Genomic DNA, 25,430 nt, shown 5'->3' with positions numbered 1-25,430 from the left:
CAAAATGTCTTTGGGCTGAAAAACATTTGGAAATATTTTTAACTTGCTAAAAATGGAGGCATTTTGTCCTATAGGTGCATTTGAGCGTTTTAGTGCATCAACATTATTTGATTTGTTTTAGTTGAAAAAAGAAAGGTAACCAAGGAAACAGTGTTTAAGGCCCATGGGACTGGCTTGCTTCAAGAAGGAATAACCGCTCGTATAAAGGGTACCAGGGGCCCTGCGGCCCTTTACCGCCGGGGCCCAATTCAACCACAGGGGGTTATTATTTGTCCAAGAGGTGACAGCGATTCATTTTCACTTGGACTCTCAGTGTAAAAGCCTCACGCAGACCTGCAGATTGCAAATAAGCTCACGTGTGGCAGCGGTTCAGCGGTGCGGTTTGAACTCCCGAAAGGCCTCGCGAGCACATCACAAAGCGAGCGGGCTTCCGTCGGACTGCTGTTTGTGGATGATGGAGGCTTTGGATGCGGCAAGAACAACTGCAGCTGCATTTGTTTTGGGTGCCTTCGGGGGACATTTTGTTGCACGAGCAGACCCCGTGATAAGGACAGTCAGACTGATTTTATGTGGGGAAGTGGTGCAGCCTGCGCTGTGTGTCCCGTCCAGGCTAAAGCGGTACAGCAGCACTGACCTGCCAGCTGTTTGTTTATTTCTGGGATTCCTTGATGACGTGACCGCCCCCCCCCCCCGCAAAAGACCCACATTCTAAGGAAGATCGTTATGGCAAAAGCCACAGGCTTCAAATCCAGTTATGATTCAGTGTTAAGATTACCACCCTTTCGATACTATTTTTTTATTTAAAAAAAAAAACAACAAACATTGCGAACCATTTAATCGAGCGTAACGGTGAAATTCGATAATAAACACCATTATTCGGACAAAAAGCAGATCAACAAGAACAATTACTATACCCACACATTACAATAACAATTCTTAATATTAATAAAATTAATAAATGATTATAATAATATTTTAGTTTAGCCTTCACACAGTGTGTCTGTCTCCCTGAGGCAGAGCAGATTTGAATGAGTCAGTGAAACTGTCAAATACGGCACACACGGGGCCACGCGTCAGATGAGTCAAGGCCATAAAACTAGCGTAAACAATGCGCACCGCATGCACAACGCTGCCTAATACCAATCACTGCTGTGATTGATGCGGCCCTCAAGGGTCAAGGAAGGAAAATCCAGTCCCGACTTACAATCATCTTTCATTGTAAGGACAAGACAGGAGGAGGTGATGGGGGTCAAAGAAGAGGATGTCAACAACGCACCTTAGGAAAGGAGAACTGCCACTAAGCTTATCTAAAGCACCTTCCCCGGGGCGGTTATCTACCTGCAGCCTTCCAGTGAAAAGAGGAGACGACTGGAAACGATGCGACGAAGGCGCCGATAGAGCATTCAAACGCATCCACGCGGGGTTTGAGGTAAAGGACATGCAGCCCAATGCGACGTTTTAGTGGGTCGTGGAGCATCCCGATGGCTCACATCTCATGTGTTAATTGGTTGGCATTTACCAAATAATTTACAGGGAGCACATCGGTGGCTCCATTGAAGCGGGACTATTTGATTTTGGATTTTAAAGAAGCTTACGTTAAAAAAAAGTACAAAGAAAACATATATTTTTATTTTCTTAATTTAAAATATATACAATTTAAAGTATTGTAACAGTATTGAGCTACAGTATTTTTTTCTTCATATTTTTGCAGCTGGAGGCAAAACGAAAATATATTTTAAAAGAAAAGCACGTTGGTTAAACGTTCATGGTTTACGTCAAAAAATGAAGAAAGCCGCAGATTAAATGTAATTCGGCTTTTGATGTCCTATTTAACACCTATTTAATTAATGAGAAATATGTCTTTGATGTGAAAACCATACAGAAAAGGACATTCAAACAGTATAAACTGAACATTGTATTACACACTAAAGGCTTTAACTTTATTTAAAACAAGCGAGTAGCAAAAATATTAAATGTATTTCCTCTGATGAATTGGTTTTAAGCGTCACTGCTGATACTTGGACGGATTTAGTTGAATTAATATTCACACCGTTTCCAACATTTGACTCTCTGTCTCATTCGTGAGGCTTTGTACGCGTTCATTCTCTATTTCTATTGTAACAACACGTCTGTCTTTAGTATTTTCTATTAGGCTAAAACAACATCGGAGGAGTCAGATTCATGTTAATTCGTTTTTCCACATAAGGACCAGTTGAAAAATGAAAAGAATATAATTTTATTTAGCGGAGAGCATGCTATTTTCCCTCTATGGAGTAATGAACAGATTGATGCAGCCAGCGGGCCTAAACAATATCGACTTATGAATGATACATAATGTATATTTCCTGGGAATGGTTTATGAAAAAGGGGCTTTACATTAAACACGTCTGTCATAATGTCACCAGGAGTCAACGCAACATTAAAGTTTCTTTCTCCCGGCCGCAGCCTGGATTTGAGATGGTTCCCCCTAAAGTAAACCCACTCATTATCCGTTAAATTGGACATGCACAGAATACAGAACTATTCTCATCTAACAAGGACTTGTGGAACCATGAGCTTAAATGGACCGATAGAGTGGTTTCATCCCCTTAAAATGTTTGTTTAGCTGCAAGACGTCTCCCCCCCCCCCCCGTGTCCTTTTTCTTTTTCTGTGCTATAGCTTTACATTCGTGGTGCAGAGAGCCAGCCCCCGCGTGGCTTTCTTCGGGTGCCAGCAGCGCACCGGATCACGCGGCCCGCCTAATTGTTGTTGAGCGGTGCTCGGTGCACCTGCGAGAGGCTCCGGGGCCCTCCGCGCGGTGTCAGAGCCCAAAACAAGCGCGCAGCCACATCTGCTTCCAATCCAGAGTGCACGGCGATCCCAGCGAGGCCTTTAAATGTCCTGTAGGTGTTGTCCCAGAGACAGAGAGGAGCGATCCCGGCCCGGGCCCCCGGACCCCTCACTGGGACCCGCGGGCCTGCGCACGAGTTCAATGTCAAACCGCTCGGAAATAATACCGCCGCGTGGGAGGTGGAGAAGTGCTTTTAGGAACTTTAGGACCACTTTCTGCTCTTTGAATGCGCTTTAATCATTTTCACGCGACCATTTCTTTCTGAATGCCAGCATTACATTTCAGATTCATATTTTATGAATAAAATATATGAAAAAAATGGTTGGGTTATACTTTTATAACTATTAATATATATATTACACCGACAGGAGACCTTGCGTTTTATTTTTCAAATGTTGCCGATGGTGGCCTACTTTTGCTCTCCCCTTTCTAGGGTTTATATTATATGATTGTGTTTTGAACTGGACTTAAAAGGATCTGAATAGTTCTTACATTACTCTTATTCCCCAACATCTCGCTAGCAGAACTTTCCCGTAATGTTGGGCCCAAGAAAAGCCATTAAACAACACGCATGCTATTTATTACAAAGTGTGAATGTGCATTGTATTAATTCGATGCAACGTGAGGAAATTACTAAATTTCTAATTACGGTTACGGACTTAATAATGCAAACAACAGGAATGACACTAGTGCTTAGTATAACTCAAGTGGTTGTCCCCTCACAGCATTTTAAATGAAAATGAAGACCTGTTCAAGAGACAGAATGCACGCCACGAGGTTTAAATATCACCTGGAAGTGTTTCGCTGTATCAGCGTAAAAAAAAAGCACAGCGACAATCATCAGGACCAGAGGTCCGGATCCCGGGCTCTACATTGGCGGGCAGAGGGGACGGAGAGCGGGGCCCCGCACGCCGCGTCCGGGGAGAGCCCCGCTTCCTGCCGGGTAAAAGGGGCGCAGTGTGCTCGCTAATGAAAACCCTGGAGCGAGCGGAGGGAAGAAAAACGACAGGAACTGAGCAAGGCGACCTCTGCACAACCTGGGCAAAACACACACACATACACACACGCACACGCACACGCACACGCGCACACACGCACATTTAACCAACGGGCATACTTGCATTTTAAGACTTGCTGCTTGCAAAGCACCTCCTGCTCAATCTTAATATCAATACGAGCATCGATTATCAGTTTTGTTAGCTTCAGAAAAAATAATACAACACGTAAAGACCAACCTTTATTATAGCAAACAGTTTTGTTGTATATATCAAACACAACTAAACCTGTTAAATTACTATTTTCCAAGATAAAATTCATAAATTTTCTTTATATATTTTGCCATTTCATTGTCCGACAGATAAAAAACCTCTTAATCAACAAAGCCGTTATCAAAAGAAACAACATAAATAAACCCTTAACCGTTACCATCTACACCCATGACATGATACATTTGGAAAGAAAAAAAAAAGGCATGTCTGCTTTGTGCAAAATCAAAAAATGACAGGATGCTAAAAAAAGAACACAAGAGCCCTTACCCACCCCCCCCCCCCCCCTTAATAAAGAAGAAAAGACACAGTTCATTTTGGAAAAAGTGATTGAGGTAAAAATACAACATGTTCCCTCTTTAGTTGATGGAACACCGGAGTGCTAAAAAGTTTCCGCCCTTCCCGGAATGATGACTGATTTGGACTCAGGCATTTGGGTTGTTTTTCATTAGCTGGATGTCTCCATCCACCATCTCCTTCACCAGCTCCTGCAGAGGGGCCCCATGGACACAAGTTTACACTTAGTTACAGACAGGATGGTAACTCTGAAAAGGTTGATTCATCGTTAATGAAGTTAATCTCTGGAAATTAAGAGAGTTGAGTCCCTGATTGGAAATTAAATTCTTTGTCATTAGTTATCTACACTGTGGTTTATAGTGGCCCTGCTATTAATTAAGATGCTACCAGCATTGGCATTAGTTAAATATTATCATTTATTCACATTCAACTGAAACGTCTTAAAAAGCAATAAAGGTAACGATAGGGTGTACAACAATGTGACAGTTCGTCACGCAGTGATATGGAACACACGGGTCAATGTGAACAGGTACTGTACATTATCGCTCAATACACCCTGTGACTCACTCTCAACCAATCAGAATGCTGGATTTCATCCACCTTTACAATGACACAACGTACGGTCGGCTCGTATCAGGCGGGACACGACGACTCTCTGAGACATGGCAGTAGGCCTGGACTCACAATTGACGCTGGTTGGTTGGTTTTGTACTGGTTTAACATCCTTCACCTCACTATCTCACCCACCTACTCTCATAACCCCTCACACCTGTTATATATCTAGATGCAGAGCAAAATACACACTCATAGGCCCACTTGGTCACCCTCTCTTTTTTTCATAGTCATAATTCCTTATAGGCCTTCAAAGATATTATTTTTGAATCTTTTGGCATTGTGCTTTCTGTGGCTCAGTAACAGTTTATTTCATCAACTCATTCCCTGTCTGTCGAAAAATATCCTCAGTAACATAATATAGCATATTGATTTCATCCACATCATCAGATGAGTGACACGCACCTCAAAAGTGACTTTTGTCTTCCAACCAAACCTCTGATACGCTTTGGTGCTGTCGCCCTGCAGGTAGTCCTGTTGCATGGAAAGACGAGAGAGAGAGAGAGAGAGAGGGGGGGGGGGGGGGGGGGGCAGAAAAACAAACAAATCAGCACTCATGTATGATCCGATGCCGACGGGGGTCCTGGATCCTGGATTCAACTCAGTGTCCAAACTCTGTGTCTGCAAAGTGATGCTCTCCCTCCCTCCCTCCCTCCCTCCCTCTCTTTTTTTCCACAGAGGTCACAAAGTCTCTCTGGCCATCAATCGCCCCTCTCGGCTCCCCACCCCCGATCTGTCCAGACGGCCCCCGTCGGTGCCAGAGGATGATGAATTGTGGGACTCTGGTGGTGTAACCCCCCCCCCCCCCCCCCCAAACCCCCCCATCCCGGCCCAGGACCCCCCATACACCTTCCCCCTCCTCCGCCCCTAACTCATTTCCCCCCCTGTTGTGTTTTGCACCAGGTTCAAGAACCGACGAGACCCTTCATGAGACCACCAAAGAGACTGAAAACAACATTTCCCCTGTGCGTCCTTTGTTGCAAAGCTTCCTTTCTCTCTCTCCCTTCTATTTACATCTCAATTTGGGTGGGGTGGGGGGGGGGTTCATCGCTCAAGCATCATCCGTATTAAGTTAGTAACAGAAACACACACGTTGGCCTCGAGGGGCCTAATAAAACGTGATGAATTCCCCTTTGTGATGAACTGATACGGTGCGATCCTTAATCTTTCAGCTAATTCCAAAAGGAACGAGAAAAAGCCTTCGTTGAAAAGTCAACAAAGACTTCTATTTTACTTTCTTTTAAAGTTTTTTTTCTTGTAATCTTTAACAGTCGTGGCTTTGGTTCTTTCGCAAGAAATGCGTGGTGGAATTCCCTTTTCTTTCTTTGTTTTCCTTCTGCATGGAGGTTGTATTCATATCAACTATATTGCCAGAAGTCTGCGGACACCCAGACATTTCCCTCACACCATTGCTGAGCATCTCACTCCCAAACCATGGACATCAATTGCAGACATGACAGCCTACCAATTTCTAGAACATCTTCTTTCAAGATTTTGGATGCAGGAATTTGCTTCAATTCGGGCACAAGAGCATTTGAGTGGATTCACACTTTTGCATTACGGAGTTACAGGGCAGCTATGCAGCGGATGTAGGAGATACATCGGTACCACATGGAAAGTGAAAGAAAAGGGATTGTTCTGCAAGCTTCGTTTGTTTATCAAGCACACTGTATATCTGCATGTTTTAATGCTGTGTTGTGGTATGTGTGTCGTTGCTGTACTTGGGAAAAACTCAAGACGCATTTCCATTGGAATGTAAAATGAAGATCACGAAATCCAACCGTACAAACGGCTGTGAGCAAAGACAACGAGCAGCAAAATGAGAAAAAAGAGCCCGTCCTTCTCAGGGAGACACATCTCTATCGTGCTGAATCAAAGAACACCAATATGCCAGCTAGCCCCAATAGTCAGGTTTTCTATGAATCTATCAGGGCGGATGTTCCAGCTGCTGGTTGTATCCCAAAGTACCAGAACACAAGTAAGACTGCACCATCTCTGGACTCCACAGAAAACGGTGTACATTCAAATGATGATTGCCTTTTTGAGGGACAAACATAATGAATCTCGTGCAATAATTCCATTCATTCTATTGCAATGATGTCATGTTTATTTTGGAGCCGGTCTCGCTGTGGATATATGTTTGCAGAGGGTGTCTTGTTCTTTTTGTGGTATTTTTCCTGTGTGTCTTAAATTGCACTAGTCAACACTCATAATTCCATTGTATTCTTTACAATGACATACATTCTATTTATCACGTTGAAACAGGGAAAGGGTCCCCTCTCCCCACATGGGGGCTGTGCCTTAACATTTCCATTATCTGAAAGCAGCAAGCTGAGCCCAATCCATGAAAAACAGACCAAAAGCACCCAGGCGTCAGGCTGGTGACAAAAGAGCAGTGTTTTATTCCGACGCCGAACCTCTTGAAAATGTCTTTTCTGAGTGATCTTATTACAGAGGCACTCACTGGCATAGTTGAGCCTTTTTAGAGAGCAGGGACCCACATCTCCACGGCGCTTAATCGCAGTCTGCTGATTACACACAAAGGCGAGAACCCTGAGCGCACACACGGAGGACAAGTACAGGCTGATTCAGTCTGCGACGGCCCTCGGTTTGAGAACCTGGTTCAGTTCAGGGTGTTTTGATTTTTTGACATCACAGGGTGCTGCACATGCAGCCCCGCAGATGAAAGCGACAGGGCCTTTTTTCTCTTGCCCTCCGTCTGCAATGGCAGCACAAGTCGCTCTTTCTTTCTGTACATTACTCACATCCATTTTTGGCTCTGAGGGCCATAACTGGAAACATTTCCAGACTAATGACCTACAGCAACGAGACATAGTTAATCATGGCGGTGAATGTAATTATTGTAGGGTGACTTACTCCACAATTAAATTAAATAATCCACTCGCTTCATAATTATGTTGATTAGGGTTTGAAATGGTGAACATTTCGAAGCTGGCATAAAATAAACAATAACTGGTCTCGTCACGGACACCGAAGCCGGTCTGAAGTCAAGTGTTATATTTTTCAAAAACCTGGTTCAAGATTTGAGCTTCCGTGTCCCTCTTTCGATTGGTTGTTGAATGGAAGGAGGGGCGGGTCTCATCGGGTATGAGCGTGTCAGAGACCAATGGCAGCAAAAGGAAAGGAAAACAGATGCAAGAAAGTTGGCCTGATGATGAGGTGGAAAAAAAGACCCTGAAGTAGGGTTTTGTTTAGTTTCTGTCTGCGTGCATATGTAAATCCAATGAACGGATATACGCCATGCAGAAGAGCTCTGAACTTGTGTTCTTGTTGTAAAAAGAAGACGGATTGTATAAAAGCGTGATCCACTACCTCAGTAGTAAATGATGTTCACACTTGGCTTTGACTTTGTAATTTACGCAATCAATGGTTGCCGTCACTGTGACTACATCCACTTCTTCTGGTGTTGATGCCAGAGGTACCTGCAGTGTGTCCACCCTCAAGTCAAGGTGCCATCCATCTTTAGTTCACTTCAACTGAAGCCAGAGCAACTGACACATTCTTGTAATGCAGCTTGTGATTGGGACATCTGGCAGATTTTACATTTCGGGACTTTGTAGAAAAAAGTTTATATTCTTTAAAATATGGTTATCCCAGAAATGCAACTTTTGGCACCGGAATTGGCACCAATATTTCAATCGACAAACAGCGCTAACAGGCAGAGTTGTGCTTTGCATTATCGTCCCGTTTGCCATCTTAGCCTCGGCTGGTTTCTGAAATCTGCATCCGAGTGTGGCAGAACGTCAGTTGAAATCAGACTCTTGTGCACTAAGTCGGCCGTCTCAGCAGACAACCACACAGTTCAGCATCCAGGAAGTTAATCCGGCGCCTGGTTTTTCTCAAGCAGGATTTCTGCAGGTGACGGACAATCTCAGCGTCACAGAGCGGTCTCCAGAGTACGGCTCACTGGAATAAAAGCCGCTTCCAAACTGCTAACAAGAGCGCTCTGCGGCCAAGTGAACTCACCCCAAACACAGCATGTCGCAAATAATTCAACACAAACTACTAACAGATGGGCGGGCACAATAAAAACGTCATATGGATCCGATTTTGAACCAAACCCAACGTTTTGGTACATCCTGTTTGAGGCAGGGCTCTGCCCGTGTCTGAAGCTACGCAGCAGGGAGAGCAACAACAAGTAGAAAGCCAAGGATTAGCCCTGACAAGACGTGTCCCTCACACTGCGAGCATTAGAAACATTTGGCGGATTACATTTCAATATGAGCGATAAGCCCACTCTGCTGCTTGGTACCATGTAACAGTGAGGACCACGGTGCCCTGAGCACTGATGTTTATTATGAGCGGCAATTAAGATGGGGGAGAACGCGTACGCAAATGGTTTCATCCGTGAGCCAAAAGCAGGAAAAAAAAATCGAGAGACAAGAGTTTTATTTGTTATGATTTGTCTGCAGGGCTCAGAGCAGGCGCAGTAGCGGTACACACGAGCATTTGTTTTTGAAAACGATGGATGAAACTCAATACGACAGTAGCCATTAGCTCCAGTGGTTGCTGCTGCAGAAGATCCAAGAACAAAATGATTCAAGTCTTAAATGAATTCAAGACAAAGCTTAAAGAAAAAGCTAAAGCGAACAGTTGTGGTTCGTAGCGATGCTCTCTGGAATGACGTTATCTTTCGCCGTTGTCATGTGCAGAAACGTGCAACAATTGGACAACACTTGGTAATTGTTGTAACGAGACGTTTATGGCTCTCCAAGTGGTGGCTACGCTCCAGTGGCTCACCAGGGACAAATGGGAGCTGTAGTCGTGCTGGTGGCCTCTTTTCCACCAACATCTGTTACTTAATGGATGTTCCCGTGGTGGTTGGTGGTATTGAGGACTTGCAACATGTTCCAGGCGTTTTACGTCCATATTTCACAATAAATCATACGTGAACTCCTTTCCATTTCAGCAAAGATAAATCAACAATTGCATCCTCACATGAAGTAAATAAGAAAACACCCGGAACGTTGTTTTCAAATACAAAGTATAAATCATAAGTAGATCTCTTTGTTTTGAGCTAATCGGAAAAGGATCTCTTGTGGCCACTAAGCTTAGTAGGGCCGTGTTGGTAAATGTCTTATTGGGGAGGAAAACTATCGAACTGTGCGTTGGCGAGATTTCTTTTTGATGGTTAATGGCTTTGGAAGGCATGGACCAACACTGTCACCCTGAAACGATGCTTCCATGGGTCACTTTTCCGTTTAGTATGAAGTACTTGCTGCTTTTAGTTTACTTTGATCAGAATCTGGACTGTGGGTGGAGGGTTGACCTCGCTACTCTACTGTGTCATGACCACAATGATGTAATCTCGTCAGTTCGAATGCAACTGTATATAGTTCCCCACGCCTCCCATCAGCCCCTTTTCGCTCAACTCTAATAAAGACAAGGCGCCTTAAAGAATAAGCTTCAGCAAAAGTGAGAGACGAATAGAGTGTGATCATGGTTCATAAAGCACACGGGCCGTAAAGAGCACTCAGCGAAGGCATTTAACGCAAAGGAATTCTGGTATCACTGCAAGGCCTTTCAATAAATCACACAGCACACCAGGGCTGACCTCCGAACACACATAAGGGCACGCACACAAACATGTAGCGGCGTGTGGACACACACACACACACAAGCATACACACCTATAGTACTTGAATGTCGGGAAAGGTGGAAAAAAAAAATGCTAAATGTCCGTAATGTATTACTTTCTTCCTACTGGAATAACAACTACTTACGGGAGACACATCAAAGGTTCTTGGGAAAACATGGCTCTCCTCTCTTTCTCGGAGGGGTGCATGCTGGGAGACTATAATGTGGTTTTGGCCAGTAGCGCCTCTGGTATTTGTACAGTAGTGGACATGAGGCTGCGAATACAGAGACTTCAAAGCAAATCAGATAGAGCAGCAGCGAACGCTGTGAGAGCCTGGAGGCCAAGGTTTCCATGTCCCCAGTAGACACAGATGTTCCGACCAGACCCAGAGGTTCTGACCTCGACCTCGTTGGCTTTTTGATGGAAGAACTCAACCCTTTTGCTGGGATTTTTATACCCAGGATGACGCTGATGCTGTTACGACAGCGACGGGGACATGAAGCGACGGACATGAAAAATCGGTTTTCCCCTCAGAAGTCAAACTGCTGCCTGTATGTAGTTACATGGAGGCGGCAGCGATCACCCTGCGGCCAGGTGTGTGTGTGTGAGCTGCTATGAGTGCGTGCAGGTCGGGACACACTCCCAGCAGAAAGCAAAAAAAAAAAAAAAAGCAAAAAGGGAGAGAGCCACATCGTTTCTAGTTGTTCAGACTCAGAGTCACAAATCTGTCACTGGTCAATTTCTGTGCACCTCCGCCAGCATCGCCTCGACTTATTTTAGACAAAAGGCCCCCAGTTTCAGCTGAAGAGGAAAGAAGAGACTTTTGTGGTGTGTGCATACCATTTGTAAGTCATTTTTAAAAACAGGACACTGCAAACCTTGTGCAAAAATGCTTTGACTGTCAAACTAGATGTGAAATGTCCTGCTTAAAAAGGCAAATTTACAGAATAACAGTGACGTTTATTGTGTTCAGGCATCATACTGCATTTGTTTTTAAGAGCATTCATTATGGCGTTAAGGGTTCTATGTTTTTTAACGCCTTTGAGGCGGGACAATAACTAGCTCTTTATCGACCCTACACAATGTTTAGAGTGATGTATTTAAACTGCTGCACCATCATTCTACATTTAGCCTGATTTATATGGCGTTTCCAGAAATCCTGGCATCTCACAGGAATTTCTAAGAATGGGTTGATTGGGGTCGGAAAGGTTAACTGGCCGTGTCTGTGTGTGTTAACGTACTTTGACAACACAAATCACCGATTTCACACAAGTTAATAAAGCACCGCTGAAATACATTTAGATGAATTTTGAGATGCTGCGTCTTTAAGAATCAAAGTAATTAGCCACACCCAGCTAGAGGTCAAAAGTCATGTCCAGTGTGTGTGTGAGTCGGAGAGAGAGAGAGAGAGAGAGAGAGAGAGAGAGAGAGAGCTGTGTGAGTTATAGCTCAGGTTTCCTTCCCTGACTCCCCATGCAGCTTGGCCTGCACACAATGTGTTGAGTGACCTCTAAAGGGTGGCCCTGTCACCCTGATGAGTACGTACACTACACTACACACGCAGACACGAGCAGAGCAGCCTTTAAAGAGCCTCGATTTTAGGATAGACCGACGCACACACACACACACACGCGCACACACACACGCGCACACACACAAAACAGCAGGAAACAATTAGCAGAAAAGCAGGAAAGTGTGAATCTGCTCAGGAGAAGAGAAAATGCAACCTGTGAAAACTGTCTTCCAATCCTCGCCTCCTCTGGGCTGTGTGTTGATTGCTCTGCATCAGTGCTCATTAAAATTCCTGGGGGAGCCGTGTGATAAATATTTACGCGTCTGAGGACACACTCCACACACACTCCAAACACACTCGAGCGGCTGGATCTAGCTGCCGATAGTGTTAAGTGCCCAGCAGGCTCTGGCAGCGAGAGGGATCCGCACGTGAGGCGTTTACTGTCAAGATAAAGGGAGGACGGCGTCGATTTAAGGCCGTTAATCAAGGGTGAAATTGGAGATTCTCTGTGTGTGTGTGTGTGTATGCGCGCGCAAAAAGTCTTTTAATGTGAGAAGTTTATGGAAATGAAGAGGAAAATATCGCACATTTTCACATCTGAAAATAAACGCAATCACACACACAATACACTCACACACACGCAATGTAACCACAGCGGAGCTGGACTCCTCACTACTGTTCCACTAAGCTGTTGCCGCCCCCCCCCCCCCCCCCCCTCCTGTATTCTATTATTCCTGTGGACGGGAAACAGATCATAATTCCTGCAGTCAGCAAAAAGTTCTGTCTCAGAGTGAGAGATGGAGGGGGGGAGGGTGTGTGTGTGTGGGGAGGGGGGGGGGGGGGGCAGAAAACAGTAGGGGAGCTCAGGTGACTGTTCATTTCCACCGAGGTCATAATGAAAAAGTCATTCACAGTGAAAAGTGAAATGTATGTTTAGTCTGTTTAGTGCGTTTATATAATACAGTTTGTGTGAAGTAGCGCTCTGTGTGTGTGTGTGTGTGTGTAATTGGTGTTCTTCTATCAGTGCTTCATATTTTAGGAGACAAAGGTGAACATCATTTCCCTCATTTAGACAACCATCCTAAAGTGAGAGTGTGAGAGATCTCCCCAGAAATGATGACAGAGTAGCTGAATAAAACTAGAAGCGGATGCAAGGGCCGTTCCAATTCACGTGTAAATAAGAATGACTGCGGATGGCGGACGGACCACATTGCTCTTGGTGGTGTCTGTGTATGTGGTCCATTGTTATCCCGGACAGAACCACCAGCCTCTGCAGACTGAGGTCTGCATGTGGGAGTAACGCACATTCAGCCGGATTTTTGTTGTTGTTGCTTCTCCTCTTGCACAACGTCATTTCAGAGTGCCGCTTTTCAAAGACACAGCACAATCGGTTTTACGAGGTGTCACACTTTAGCGAGCCTCGTGCCTTTGAACCTCCGTGGGACGACAGACTCTCGGTCTGAGAGCCGCTGCTTTAGATCACCGCAGCACACGGGAGCCCTTTGACATCCTGTTTTCTTGCTGAGGTCGCTGTAAAGCTGTGGCTGACAGCTAAAATGTTATTAAAATCAACAGCATCGCCGAACCACACAAACCACGATAAACTACAGAAATATGTTAGTGTTCCCTAAAATATACAAATCTGGATAAGCACGAGTTGATCTAGTGGATCTACAGATTCACAAACCAGGTTTTGTAATCATTTCTATTTACAATTTACCATTATTTAGTTAAATTGTTCCCTTTGATATGAATATATAATATAAATCATTTTGCGATGGCAATGTAAGTCAAAGTAAGAGCAACGACACGCTAGTAGGCTAAAGCGCGACCTTTGGCCTCCTCTGCGGCGCTGTCCCTCGTTCTCTGCCTTAAGAAAGCCATTTGAAAAATTTAAATATTTTTTCCAAAATCAAATATATAGTAGGTTTGAGTTCTGTCTTGTATTTTTCCCCTAAGCTAATCTTATGTATCTACTGAGGAAGAACCTTCCTTCATTCAAGCATTTCTTGCATCTGTTTTTATTAATGTCAAACAGAATCAATAATTGGCTTTTTTTCCCTGAGCTGGCATGTTGAAGGGGGGGGGTGAACGGGCGTGCCCATCGATCCCTGCTCCCCTCCCTTCTTGCCTCTGCCCCACCAGTGTGGAGGGGAAGGAGGGGAGGAAAAGACAGTTGTTGGTGTTGGGGGGGGGGTGTTTGGATGAAACGTGGGGAGAGGAGGAGGAGGAGGAGGAGGAGGAGGAGGAGGAGGGAACTGTCCTGTACGGGCCACATCTCCTCCAGGACGGCGTTTCCTCTGCGAGCAGCATTCCTCATCTTATCAGCCCCAATAATCTGCCTTTCTCATCGTGCCCAAACAGGGAGAGCGCGAGTGAGCTGCTGCTGCTGCTGCTGCTTCCCCCCCCCCCCCCCACACACACAGACTCTCTCTTTCTGTGTCTGTTGGCTGGTGATAGAGTGATAAAGCCGGGGAAAAACAGTGCGCTGTCTGTCGCGTAGAGGAAGTGGTCGCTCCGTCAGTCGGGTGGAGGAGGTGAGGGAGCAGCGGCAGAATGCAAACGGACACCCTCCAGCTCTGCTTTGGTGTCTCCAAGTTATACTCGGTTTTTACAGGTAAATATTGTGCTTTAGCCTCCACTGCAATTGTAACTACCGTGTTACGTTGCAGATAAAAATATGCTGTATTCAAATCGCGTGACAGTCTACAAACATTAAAAACAGCACTTTGTCATAACAACAAAATACAATCGAAAACAGGTCAGGCGAAAGAGGAGGACAAGCCGTGCGAGATTCAGAGCGATGGGGCCGACCTTTCGGTGAGAAAACAAAGTTAGTTAAATGGTAAGTTACGGTAAGCTAAACTGTTTTGTGGCAACCGTAAATTACAGACTGGTTGAACCACTGTAATTGCCACTGTGGCACGCATTTACAGTTTTATTGTGCTAGAAGGTGTTAATGGAGACATTGTGGGAGCGCTCCCTTTCTGTTTAACCACCAACGCCGGTGGTTTACACTAAGTACACATGTTTACGACCTGTCTAATGTGCTGCTTGTGTTTATTGCACAATGCAATCCTTTTCATTCACATTTTGAATGCAGCACTTTCACTTGGAGTGCAGCCTTTTTTTTACATTCTGGTGCTGCTAGTTTTGTGTAAATTAAATATATGATTTTTTTTTTCTTTCCCCGCAGCTGCAGCAATGGCTGAAAAAGGTGCGTGTGTGTGTGTGTGTGTGTGTGTAGCATGTCGGACGAGCGAGCTCCGAGAATGATTGAGTGAGAAATAGAAATAAATTGAGCAAGAGCCAGAGAGTGGGAGAGAGAGGGAGGAGAGAGAGAGAGAGAGGGAGGAAAAGTAATACGACGGCACAGACTTAGGGTAACAGGAATGTGGGGGCTCCTGAGTTCAGGAGAGGGTGTGTGTGTGTGTTTGTGCGTGCATGTGTCATATGAGTGTGTGGATACTAGGGCGACTGAAGGGAGCAGACCCAGAATTAATCGCCCAATCAAGATAAGAAGCCAGGGAAAGACATTAGAGAGGTCACAGTACAATTAACCTCTTAGTCTAAACCTCACACACACACACACACACACACACACACACACACACACACACACACACACACACACACACACACACACACACACACACACACACACACACACACACACACACACACACACACACACACACACACACACACACAAAAAGTCATCGAGCTGGAAGTTCATTGCAGAAAACGCAGCAAATGAAAGTCAAAGGTTTTTTTTCTTTTGCTGACCGCTCGACCCGATGTGCTTTTATTTTGAAGCATTTCCTGTATTCGGCTTTTTTGAGGAGGCATAGTGGATCTACCTGTTTGGTACTGGCGGAGCCGGCTTGTTTACAGTGGGATATTGAGTGAGTCGGGGGCTCGAGTGGAGTGGAGTCGGATGTGGTTCACACATTCCACCAGAGACTCAGATTACACTGCAGGAAACACCGGCCCTGCAAGACACACACTGCCTGACTGTGATTTATAAACACACCGCTCTATGGGACACACACACACACACACACACACACACACACACACACACACACACACACACACACACACACACACACACACACACACACACACACACACACACACACACACACACACACACACACACAGTCTTGCAGAGACACATTATAATTTCAGGGACTCGCTCTGAGTCGGTGCTAGGCCTCCATCCCTTGCTCACTTTCCTCCTTTCCTCTCCCTCCTTCCTGCCTTTCCTGTCATTCTCAAACTCTGTGCTCGCAGCGTCTCTCTCACTCTCTCTCTCTCTCTCTCACACACTAAAGGATCATTCCAGAAGTGATTTAAATGTTGATGAATTAAATTCTGCCACATTGACATATTACCATAAGTCACAGTGGCCTTATTCTACCGATCAGCTGTATTCACAAGGAGCTTTTTATTCACCAGCATCCCACCCTTAATCAGCGTGAAGCTGTTCTGAAGTAAGGGTTATGGGTCAACACTTAAACACCATCTGCCCACACTACCTTCATTGAAAGATGTTTGTAGGGAGTTTTGTCCTCGATAGGAATTTGATCGTATAAGTCGTTTGTGTCGAAAACACATTTCAGTATCGTCTGTAATAACCAGAAGGATGAACTCGACGAAGAACTGTATTTTGTCCTAACTGCTGGATTTATTGGCATTATTTTGCATATTGTTCTCAAAAGTGCAGGGTTGTGTGAAATGATGACCTAACTATCTCCTACTCCCATCCCTTCATGCACGCCAATGATCAGGACTCTTCCTGGCAGCATCGACTTGGAAGAATGTTGGAACAACCTGCCTTTTTCACTTAGTATTCACTTTGACATTGCATCTTCAAATCGACATGTCCCACTTTCTAAATTGAATTAAGAAATATTATGCATTGCAGTTTGTTGTGTAATGACATTGCACAATTTCATTCTATATTTCCTGGGAGAGGATACATTCCATGTTGCCCAAACAAGGGAGCATGTTATTTTAACAATCTTACTGGAGTAGGAAGCAGAAGGGTTTGAGGGAAATATAATCACTGAATACTGCACACAGAACCAGATCTAACCTTTAGCAGCTAAAGCACATTGGGAATGATTTATTTTTATTCTACGTCTCGTAATTGTCGTATTACGAACCGACATTCAAAACAGAAAACTGCATCATTTATAAAAATGTCAGCGTGGTGTAGGTTCACTTCAGTTCAGCCGGGGGGTTGAGGTCTGACTCCCTGCCCAGACCCTCCCCCTCCGACAGTCCAACGGCCACGCTCCCCGAAGTCGCTCAGTGGAGAACTCTGGGTAATCAAGCCCAGCTGGGACTAGGGGGCAAAGAAACAGGCTGACGCTGCTCACTCTTTTCTCCCTCACCCTGGCGCTCTCTCTCTCGCTCTCTCTCCCGCGCTTCTCTTTCCACCCGTCTGGCAGGTCTCTCTCGCCAGGCGCGGCGCCGAAGCCGCGCCGGCTGATAGCGCAGGAATCCTGGCCCACAATCCTCGGTGCTCCCTCGCTAACTCAACGTATTAGTATGGTATTAAGGTGCCGCAGATAGAAGCTATCCTTCACACCGCCGACGCCAGGGTACAAATAACCGCGGAGAACCCGGCGACTCTGAGGCCCTCGGCGCTGCCCGTGCGGCCTGAAGTCGAACCGGAGGCGCTGCCTTCGCTCGGCGAGGTAATGAATGACAACGCTCTGCACTGTGTGTCGCCATCTTTATCAATGCCCCATTTATGTTCATGCACCTTCATATCTAATGTGTCTCTCTGTTTCTCCCTGGCAGCAGCACCGGGTCAGTCAGTGTGTTGGACTGCACGGGGCCCCAGGGTGGTTCCGCTCTGACGGTAGGAGGAAACTCCTTCAGGAAATACCAAACTGCCAGACACACACACACACACAAACACACACACAGACACACACACACACACTTTCTCCTGAAAGTAAAGCTTGTGCACAAACTGCCCTGCACTCTTCGTTCACTTAGCTTCAGCGCCGTTAGACAGGGTCTGACACTCTCAGCTGTGATAGCAGCATTCTCAACCTGTGGCGTCCCATGACCCGGGTTAAGGCTGCGGGCGGGATCTTTCTATTGCATCAATTAGGGCTCAATTAAACAGCACATCTCGGTAAAATCAACATTCTTCCCCTGAGAGTACAACCTCTCCCCTCAAACCAGTAATAGTTGATAAGAGTTATGTGTTTCCAGAAGAATTTTAAAACCGAATGGCGTTAAGTGGCATAGGAAGATTTGTATACCTTTGGGAAATAATTGACATAAATGAAGAAAGGCTGTGTGGTTTTTGTCAAGCAGTTATTTCTTCATAAACTCCATTTAATTCCAGTGGATTTACAGAGTTTTGTTGAATCAAATCAAATTAAATCATTTTAGCTAGTGGACATACTCAGCTCCTTTTTTTTTTCAAGCTTTCAGTCTTCATTTTAAGAATATTTGGACTGTGTGTGACTGCAACAGGTAAATAAATTCCCCTCTCCTCAAGGTCCGGTTTGCAGAGGGGAAGAGGGAGAGAGCAGACGTGCATCCTAAAAGATGAGTCATGTCCTCCTCCTCCTCCCCTGACATATTCAAATTCTGATATGACGCAACATCCCTCTGTCAGCTTGCATGCTTGATTTCAGCGACGCTCTTCTCTCTTTAGAATAAGTGCTCCATGTAGACAAGCTCCCTCAGATTTTCAGTTTTCTTCTTGAGATCTTAATGGGTTAAAACAATAAAATGGCAAAAGGAAAAACAAACTATTTGTAAATTTCTGAAGTTTTCCAGTGATTCAATCTTTTTATGTCAGGGCCCCCTTTGAGGAACATTGTAAGATAGACAAATATATATATATATATATATATTTTTCAAAATAGTGTTTAAAGTATAAAAATGCAAACAACATTTATTTTCCCACCTTGAAAAACTCGAGGGGCTTCTTCACATAATCGGGGTGGTGGGTTTCCAGGCGTCTTTTTTTAATTTATTGGGTTTCATACTTTCAGCTGCCAGAATCCTGCACAGCACACAGTCCTTCTTCCTGACCCGTTGAGGTCCACTTGCTCTGGCACAAACCTTTCCATCTTTGTACACTGCTTGTTTACTATGTAAGATCTTTTTTGGCGTCTTTCTGATGCTACACGTCACTCTTTCTCTCCCCCTCTCTGTCTCCCCCTCTCTGTCTCCCCCTCTCTGTCTCTTTGCTGCACAAGTCCGCTTGTAACCTGAGCTGTTCTGGGGAGGGGGGGGCGTGGTTCGTATGTCAAATCCTCTTGTCTGTTCCGCTTTCGTTTTTTTTTTTTCCACGGTTGTGGCTGTGTTAGGTCCCGCCCCCCAATTTGAGAACTACTGGTTTAAGGGACGGTTGCAGAAACTTTCAAAATTCTTCAAAATGTGATGTCTCTCAGTGATCTGACTATTACTAAATGTGAGGTTGCTGCATTACAATTAGGGAAAACACACTTGATTATAGTATTTTCTTGTATAAAGTCGAGAAAGATTTTCTCAGCTGACTCAGCGGAGACACAGGTGCACTTCGCAGCTCTTCTTAAGTCACAAACCTCTAGCGAGGCTCCTCGCAGCAAGAGTAATTCATATATTTTGAACTATTGTACATTTCGGTGGATTAGTTTGTGTTGGCCTGATTGCCTTGGTTTTGCACATTTTCCCAGATTACCCAATATTTGGCATGTTTTCTTTTACAGTCCAGCACTGTCTAATATGAAATATGGTGTGATTCTTTTTGAAATATGCTGTGATCGTTTGCTGTGAAATACGCTGTGATATTTCTGAAAGGCACCTCTGTGCAAGCGTGTATGTGTGTGTGTGTGTGTGTGTGCACGCGCACGGAAATGTGTGTTTCCAGACAGCAGCTCTTTGGCTGACCACGGGAAGTTCCAATCAGCAGCACGGCATAGCTGCTACCTTCCCTTTCCCCTGGTGACCTCCTCCACACCCCTCTCTTTCCACAATAGAGATACCAGGATCACATTACAGGCTGAGGGTTAAAGGTCAATCCCATTTTTCAGGCCTCTCTGTCCCTTTTTTTTGCATTACAGATCCTTTCTCGGGGGTTAAAGCCTCCCGTCACCTAAATTCACATCAGTTCACGCGTGGCGAGGGAGTGGTATCCGTCGGAAACCCTCCGTCTTCTCTTCTCCCCCCCCCTTCCTCCTTCTCCCTCGCCCACACACCCTTTTTAGTGTCCCTTGACAGACAGTCCTCTGATCTCAGGGCCCACTCACACAAAGACATAGACATGGTTAGGAACACGTTTAAAACACTGCCGGCCTCTTTGTGTCATTGTGTTGGTGTGTCTGTTACACCCCGGTTACGGTCTACATTTCCCTGCTGCAGGGGATTGGGTTACTGGGAGGCAATGCGGAGCCTGTGATGACCTCCTGCAAAGGAAACCAACCATTTTACAATAATAATGCAAAAGGATATATTTTGGGCACCCAGGGATCCACTAGTTAAAGCCGTGCTCATTTTATGCACAATTACCTCTTTTTCTTGTGCAGTAACTTAATTTGTTCCTAGAGGCTTCTAAAAAGCTGGACTTTTAAGATCCTTTAGAGCCATTGGGGCAAGGTTGTTACTTGCATTTCTGTATTTCAAAAAATTGGACTACTTCCCACTATGTAATTCTTTGGTCTGCACACTATGTTTTTCTATAATTCTGCTCAATTTGGTCTCTGCACTGTGTTGGCTGCATGTTGTAATCCCTTTTCTGGATGTTTGTTCAAATCATTGTTGTGTAGTGACGAAACGTCTGCTTGACCAGTGACCAAATCTATTCAAGTAGCCAGAACCTGCGTTTATCATAACGTTCTCACCAAATTATGTGTGACTGTGTCTGGCTTTATTTTGACATTCTGACTGTGTTTAGTTGCTCTGAATTCACAGCTCCGATTCAATCCTTCTATTGGTTTCTTCTCATTAGAAATACTGTCCAAGGATTAGGGATATGAAAGTGGAGTAGGGCTGTAAATAGATTAAATAAAACTAATTACACAATTAATGGCGATTAATGAATGTTGTTGTTGTAATGTTTTTAATCAATGTTTTTAAACTAAAGACTAAATCTAAAAGTTTCAAAATCTAAAGTAATGAGTAACAATTTTACAAAAAGTGTATTTTAGACACGATTCTTTAATTAATGTTAAACACAAAACTACACACATTTAATCATCTTGGAGGCAGAATTCCACCAGGAACATGTTGAACCAGCAACTCGTCCAGCTAGCTTTGCCTAGCAGCTAGCTTAGCATAGCAGCTAGCTTAGCATAGCAGCTAGCTAAGCATAGAATAGCAGTGCTTTAAATCAGTGACCCAAATCGATACTTCAACGGAAGTAAACAAAGACACGTTAAAATGTTACAATTTTTTGTTGCATTAATCTTGAACACATTAATCGCATAGGTCAATGCGTTTATGTTGACAGCACTAATTTAGAGTAAGTACTGAAAACACCATTTCTCAGAGATCAAGCTGAAATAATGAAAACCTACAGCAACGAGGAGATGTCCTGTGAGGACATCAACGTGGAAGTGGGAATCAGCAGTGGTAGAAAAAAAAAAAAATAGAAAACTCCTGTCACCAGCGGCTCCTTCCACTTGGCAACGCTATATGTGTGGCCCATTCGGAGAAAAAGAATACCAGTCAAACCAGCCACTTAGTATGATATACACATGGCTGACAGCAGAGCAGTGCTTTAAATCATGGCTTCTATACTACAGAAAACCGCACCCAGAGTACCAGTGTGCTCTCCTTCAACAAGTCTGCTTTTGATCATGTTGGGGTTGCTTAATCCTTTTAATTAGACTCTCAAACAGAAAGGGGCGCAATAGCTTACTGTCACTTGCTCTGACAGGAGACAATTTCCACAAAGTGTCATGTTAATAAAGCGTCATTAACTGGAACTGCATAAAGAGAGCGTGGCTTCGTGAGGAGCGACGGATAGAAGAGGAAGTGGCGCTCATCAGAGGGGGAGGTGTCGTTGCCATGGCCGTACCCCCTTTACACGCAACAGTAAATGCAGTCATTTTAAATCCACGTGGCTCCGAGGACGGACGCACACACATCGGAGTCATGTTTAAAACTAACGTCTTTGTGGTTTACCACAAATCTGTAATAGGTCAAGTTCAAATGAAAACAGCCAATAAAACATCGGCAGACGTTCACTGATGTACAGACCGAGTTGTAGGTTCCACTTCACTTCGTCATATGAGCAAATGAACCAAGTAGATCAGTAACACATCAGTGTATGTAAGTGAGAAAGAATAAGTGAGAGGACCTAATGCTATGAAAATATATTTAATATTAAAAGGCAAAGGGAAAAAACTGGATTGAAGTACGTGTAGATTTAGTCCACTATTTCTTCACTGAAAAGTTTTTGGGGTTGGGAGTCATTAAAAATCCTATTCAGACATTTCGGAAAACGGTCCAAATGCCGTTATGCACACAGCAATTGTAACTACGGCAGAACATGTGCGACCACCTTCTACAACCTTGTCTTTTATGGCTTTCCGTCCCGAGCAGCAGAGCGCCCGGCTGTCAGCGGTTCTTTCCAGACAGCAGAAGTCAAGGTGAGGGAAAACTCGGCTTCACTGGGAATCGTCTTGGAAAAGGACATCCAATTCCTCCCCATTATACAGAAACCTTTTCAAAATAATTCTAATATTTCATGCTCCCTCTGTGTGAAAGTACCGTGTACCTCTGCCAAACGTCCAAGCGCTGCACTCACGGCCTTTTTGTGTGTCAAGTGCCATAAATTCAGCCAATGGAGCTCCACGAAGCTTGTTCAAAGGATAAATCTCACCGCTCATAAAAAGCCATTTGCTCCTTTATGTCTGTCTGGTGTTCAGACATTCACCTCAATCCATCAACGCTGCAAGCTGTCAGAACACCGGGGCCTCTCCTTACCTCACATTTCCCCTTATCACTGGCTTCTACTAAGAGGAATCTGTGGAATCCTGGAGCTCAGCACGTTCGCCAACCGCCAATAGGACACGGCTAAATGAGCTCCTTTTTAAAACACAGACTAATTCCTGACACATAAATCGCCCCGATTGATCACAGATGCCGGTGCTAACTACTGCGGCTGAGAAGCGAGAGTGGAATAAAGCAACCAAATTGGACAATGACGTGCGAATCTGAGCTCTGGGACAATGTTTAGCGTGGTGATACAGTCGTGCCGCCTCGTTCTTGTTTAAGACCTATAGTGCCGTATAGGAACTCCACCCAGCAGAAGGGGCTGACTTTGCTGCCTCAGCGCTTCCATCCAAATGGCTGCGGTTCAGTTCGAGGTCTCGCTGCATTGGCCCCGACGCGAAGCACCTCGGAGAGCCAGCAGTCCTAACTGGCCCCTGGCTTCCACCGCCGGCCTCTGATTGACACCACTGCGGTGCCAGAGACATAAAGCAGGATAATAATAGCTGCTCATTCCTCCCTATCCCATACGGCCCATGCAGACAGGCACGCACTGTCCAAATCCATATAAAGTTGCACGATAAGAAGCGAATGAGTACCTCGGTCTACAGCCTCACTGAAATCAGATCCATCTCATCCACTGTTGAGCAAGACACGAGATCTCGGTGGGTCACGGACCCTGTCTGATGCTTTTCATGATAACCATGTAATTATTATTATGATAGTGTTATTAATAAATGTGATGTGCCAAAAATTGCTCGCGTAGCGTCGCAAAAATTCAAGGGAAAAATGAAGGCCGACATTCCGAAGAAAATCTTTTGAAAATCTACAATGTAAAGGGTGCAAGCAGCTTCACCACTTGAGCTGTCAAGTTTGAAACAAGTCAACGAGTTAAAACAAATGACCCAGAAGTAATCAGTGATTACTGCATGTTATCTTGGGGGATTCAGCAGTGAGCTATTTACAGTGAAGCCAAACGTGTTGATTCTTCCCAACTACTCAGACAATCGTGTGCGTTCACCACCAACGCACAAAAATCAAGTTGACCTCATGAGAAGAGAAGAGTGTGTGGAGAGCAGAGTGAAAAAGGTGCAGCATGACACTACACTCCTTTATAGACTTTCCATCACTCCTCTCTTTTTTATTACTGTAAGACTGGCAGGTATGTGAGTTTGAGACCATAACCATGCTGATGTTTATGGCCTGTGTTGTTGTGTAGACATTACCTTGAAGGGGAGAGTTTGAGTGTTCCTTATTGTAGATACTTGCACAGTTGCCATTGGGACTGTATATCTATAATAAAGCAAGTGGTTAAAATGCTATATTGACCCAAAGGAATAATGGCCACAAAAATGAAAATAAGACGCACATTGTAAAATGTGCCTGGAAGAAGTAGAATATAAAAACAGCTGATAGGTTGAAGAGCACCTTGGGCTTTGAAAGACATGTCAACTGGATGTCTGACGAGCAGTCCAACCGAATACTGGGAAACTGGGAAAAAGTCTGGATATTTCAGGCTTCATTAAAAAGCAGGTATGACGCAAACAAAGCAGGCCAACTGTTCAAATCTTCTCTGGGGCACCGGCACCAAAGTGTATGAGTTACTGCCTGCCAGGGGCCGTTATGTCTGCAGGGGGGGAGCATACCTGTTTTTCCCATTGCCAGGACAACGCACTTTCTCCACGGACGGCGTGGTTGCTGCAGTGTTACGGTTTCTCCACGAGTTGGCCCACCAGTGTTGGCACAATGCACTAGCACGTCGAGAAGGCAAAAGCAGTAAATGGTGTTCTACCAACATCTGCTGAGAAAATAAGTCACTGGACATCGACTACGACGGAGCTCCCCAAATCAAAGACACCGTAAAACTTATCCTGTCTGTGGTGACAGCAGCACTACGAGGACTTCGGGAGGAGATTTATGAGGTCTGCACCGCCAACACGGAGTCGAATGAAACCCAACACCAGCTTTGTTTCTTCAACGAGGCCCAAGGACAGAGCACCTAACGTCGGCTGCTACGTTCGGACTATAAAGGTGTCACTCCGCTTCAACAAAGTGCTCGCTGCGCGCGCCGGCCTCCTCCTCCAAACCCCCCCCTTTTGCCATAGAACTGCGGAAAAGTGTCGTTACCACAGGCTGAATGACTGTAGATGCAATACGTTCGGCCTCTCACCTCACTTCTGAGTGCCGCATTTTGGGACCCGTACAAAAACGCTTGTACGTGCCACATAGGCGTGCGGGGCCTTGTAAAAAACTACTGCGATTCATCTCGAGCATGAGGTCGCCTTAAGGTCCCTGCTGGGTTTCACTGTGGTCCAGCTTGCCTTTGATCCACTTCTTGAAATGCTGTTGGTTTCTAT

General features: G+C 44.9%; 1 protein-coding gene across 1 annotated transcript in view; it reads right to left on the bottom strand.

Annotated features, from left to right (window-relative positions):
• Positions 1–4,375: 4,375 nt before the first annotated feature.
• Positions 4,376–25,430, bottom strand: part of gmds (GDP-mannose 4,6-dehydratase) — a 128,037-nt gene continuing 106,982 nt past the window's right edge. The window contains exons 10-11 of the mRNA XM_037469429.2: positions 5,411–5,479; positions 4,376–4,584 (exon numbers count right to left, since the gene is read on the bottom strand). Of these exons, the coding sequence (XP_037325326.1) occupies positions 4,522–4,584; positions 5,411–5,479 (132 nt within the window). The 3' untranslated portion in view covers positions 4,376–4,521. The remainder of the gene's footprint in view (positions 4,585–5,410; positions 5,480–25,430) is intronic.

Source organism: Pungitius pungitius, chromosome 7, assembly GCF_949316345.1.
Source record: "Pungitius pungitius chromosome 7, fPunPun2.1, whole genome shotgun sequence".
NCBI classification, from domain to species: domain Eukaryota; kingdom Metazoa; phylum Chordata; class Actinopteri; order Perciformes; family Gasterosteidae; genus Pungitius; species Pungitius pungitius.
The sequence above is the reverse complement of the archived record's forward strand: the minus strand, read 5'-3'. Positions and strand labels throughout refer to the sequence as shown.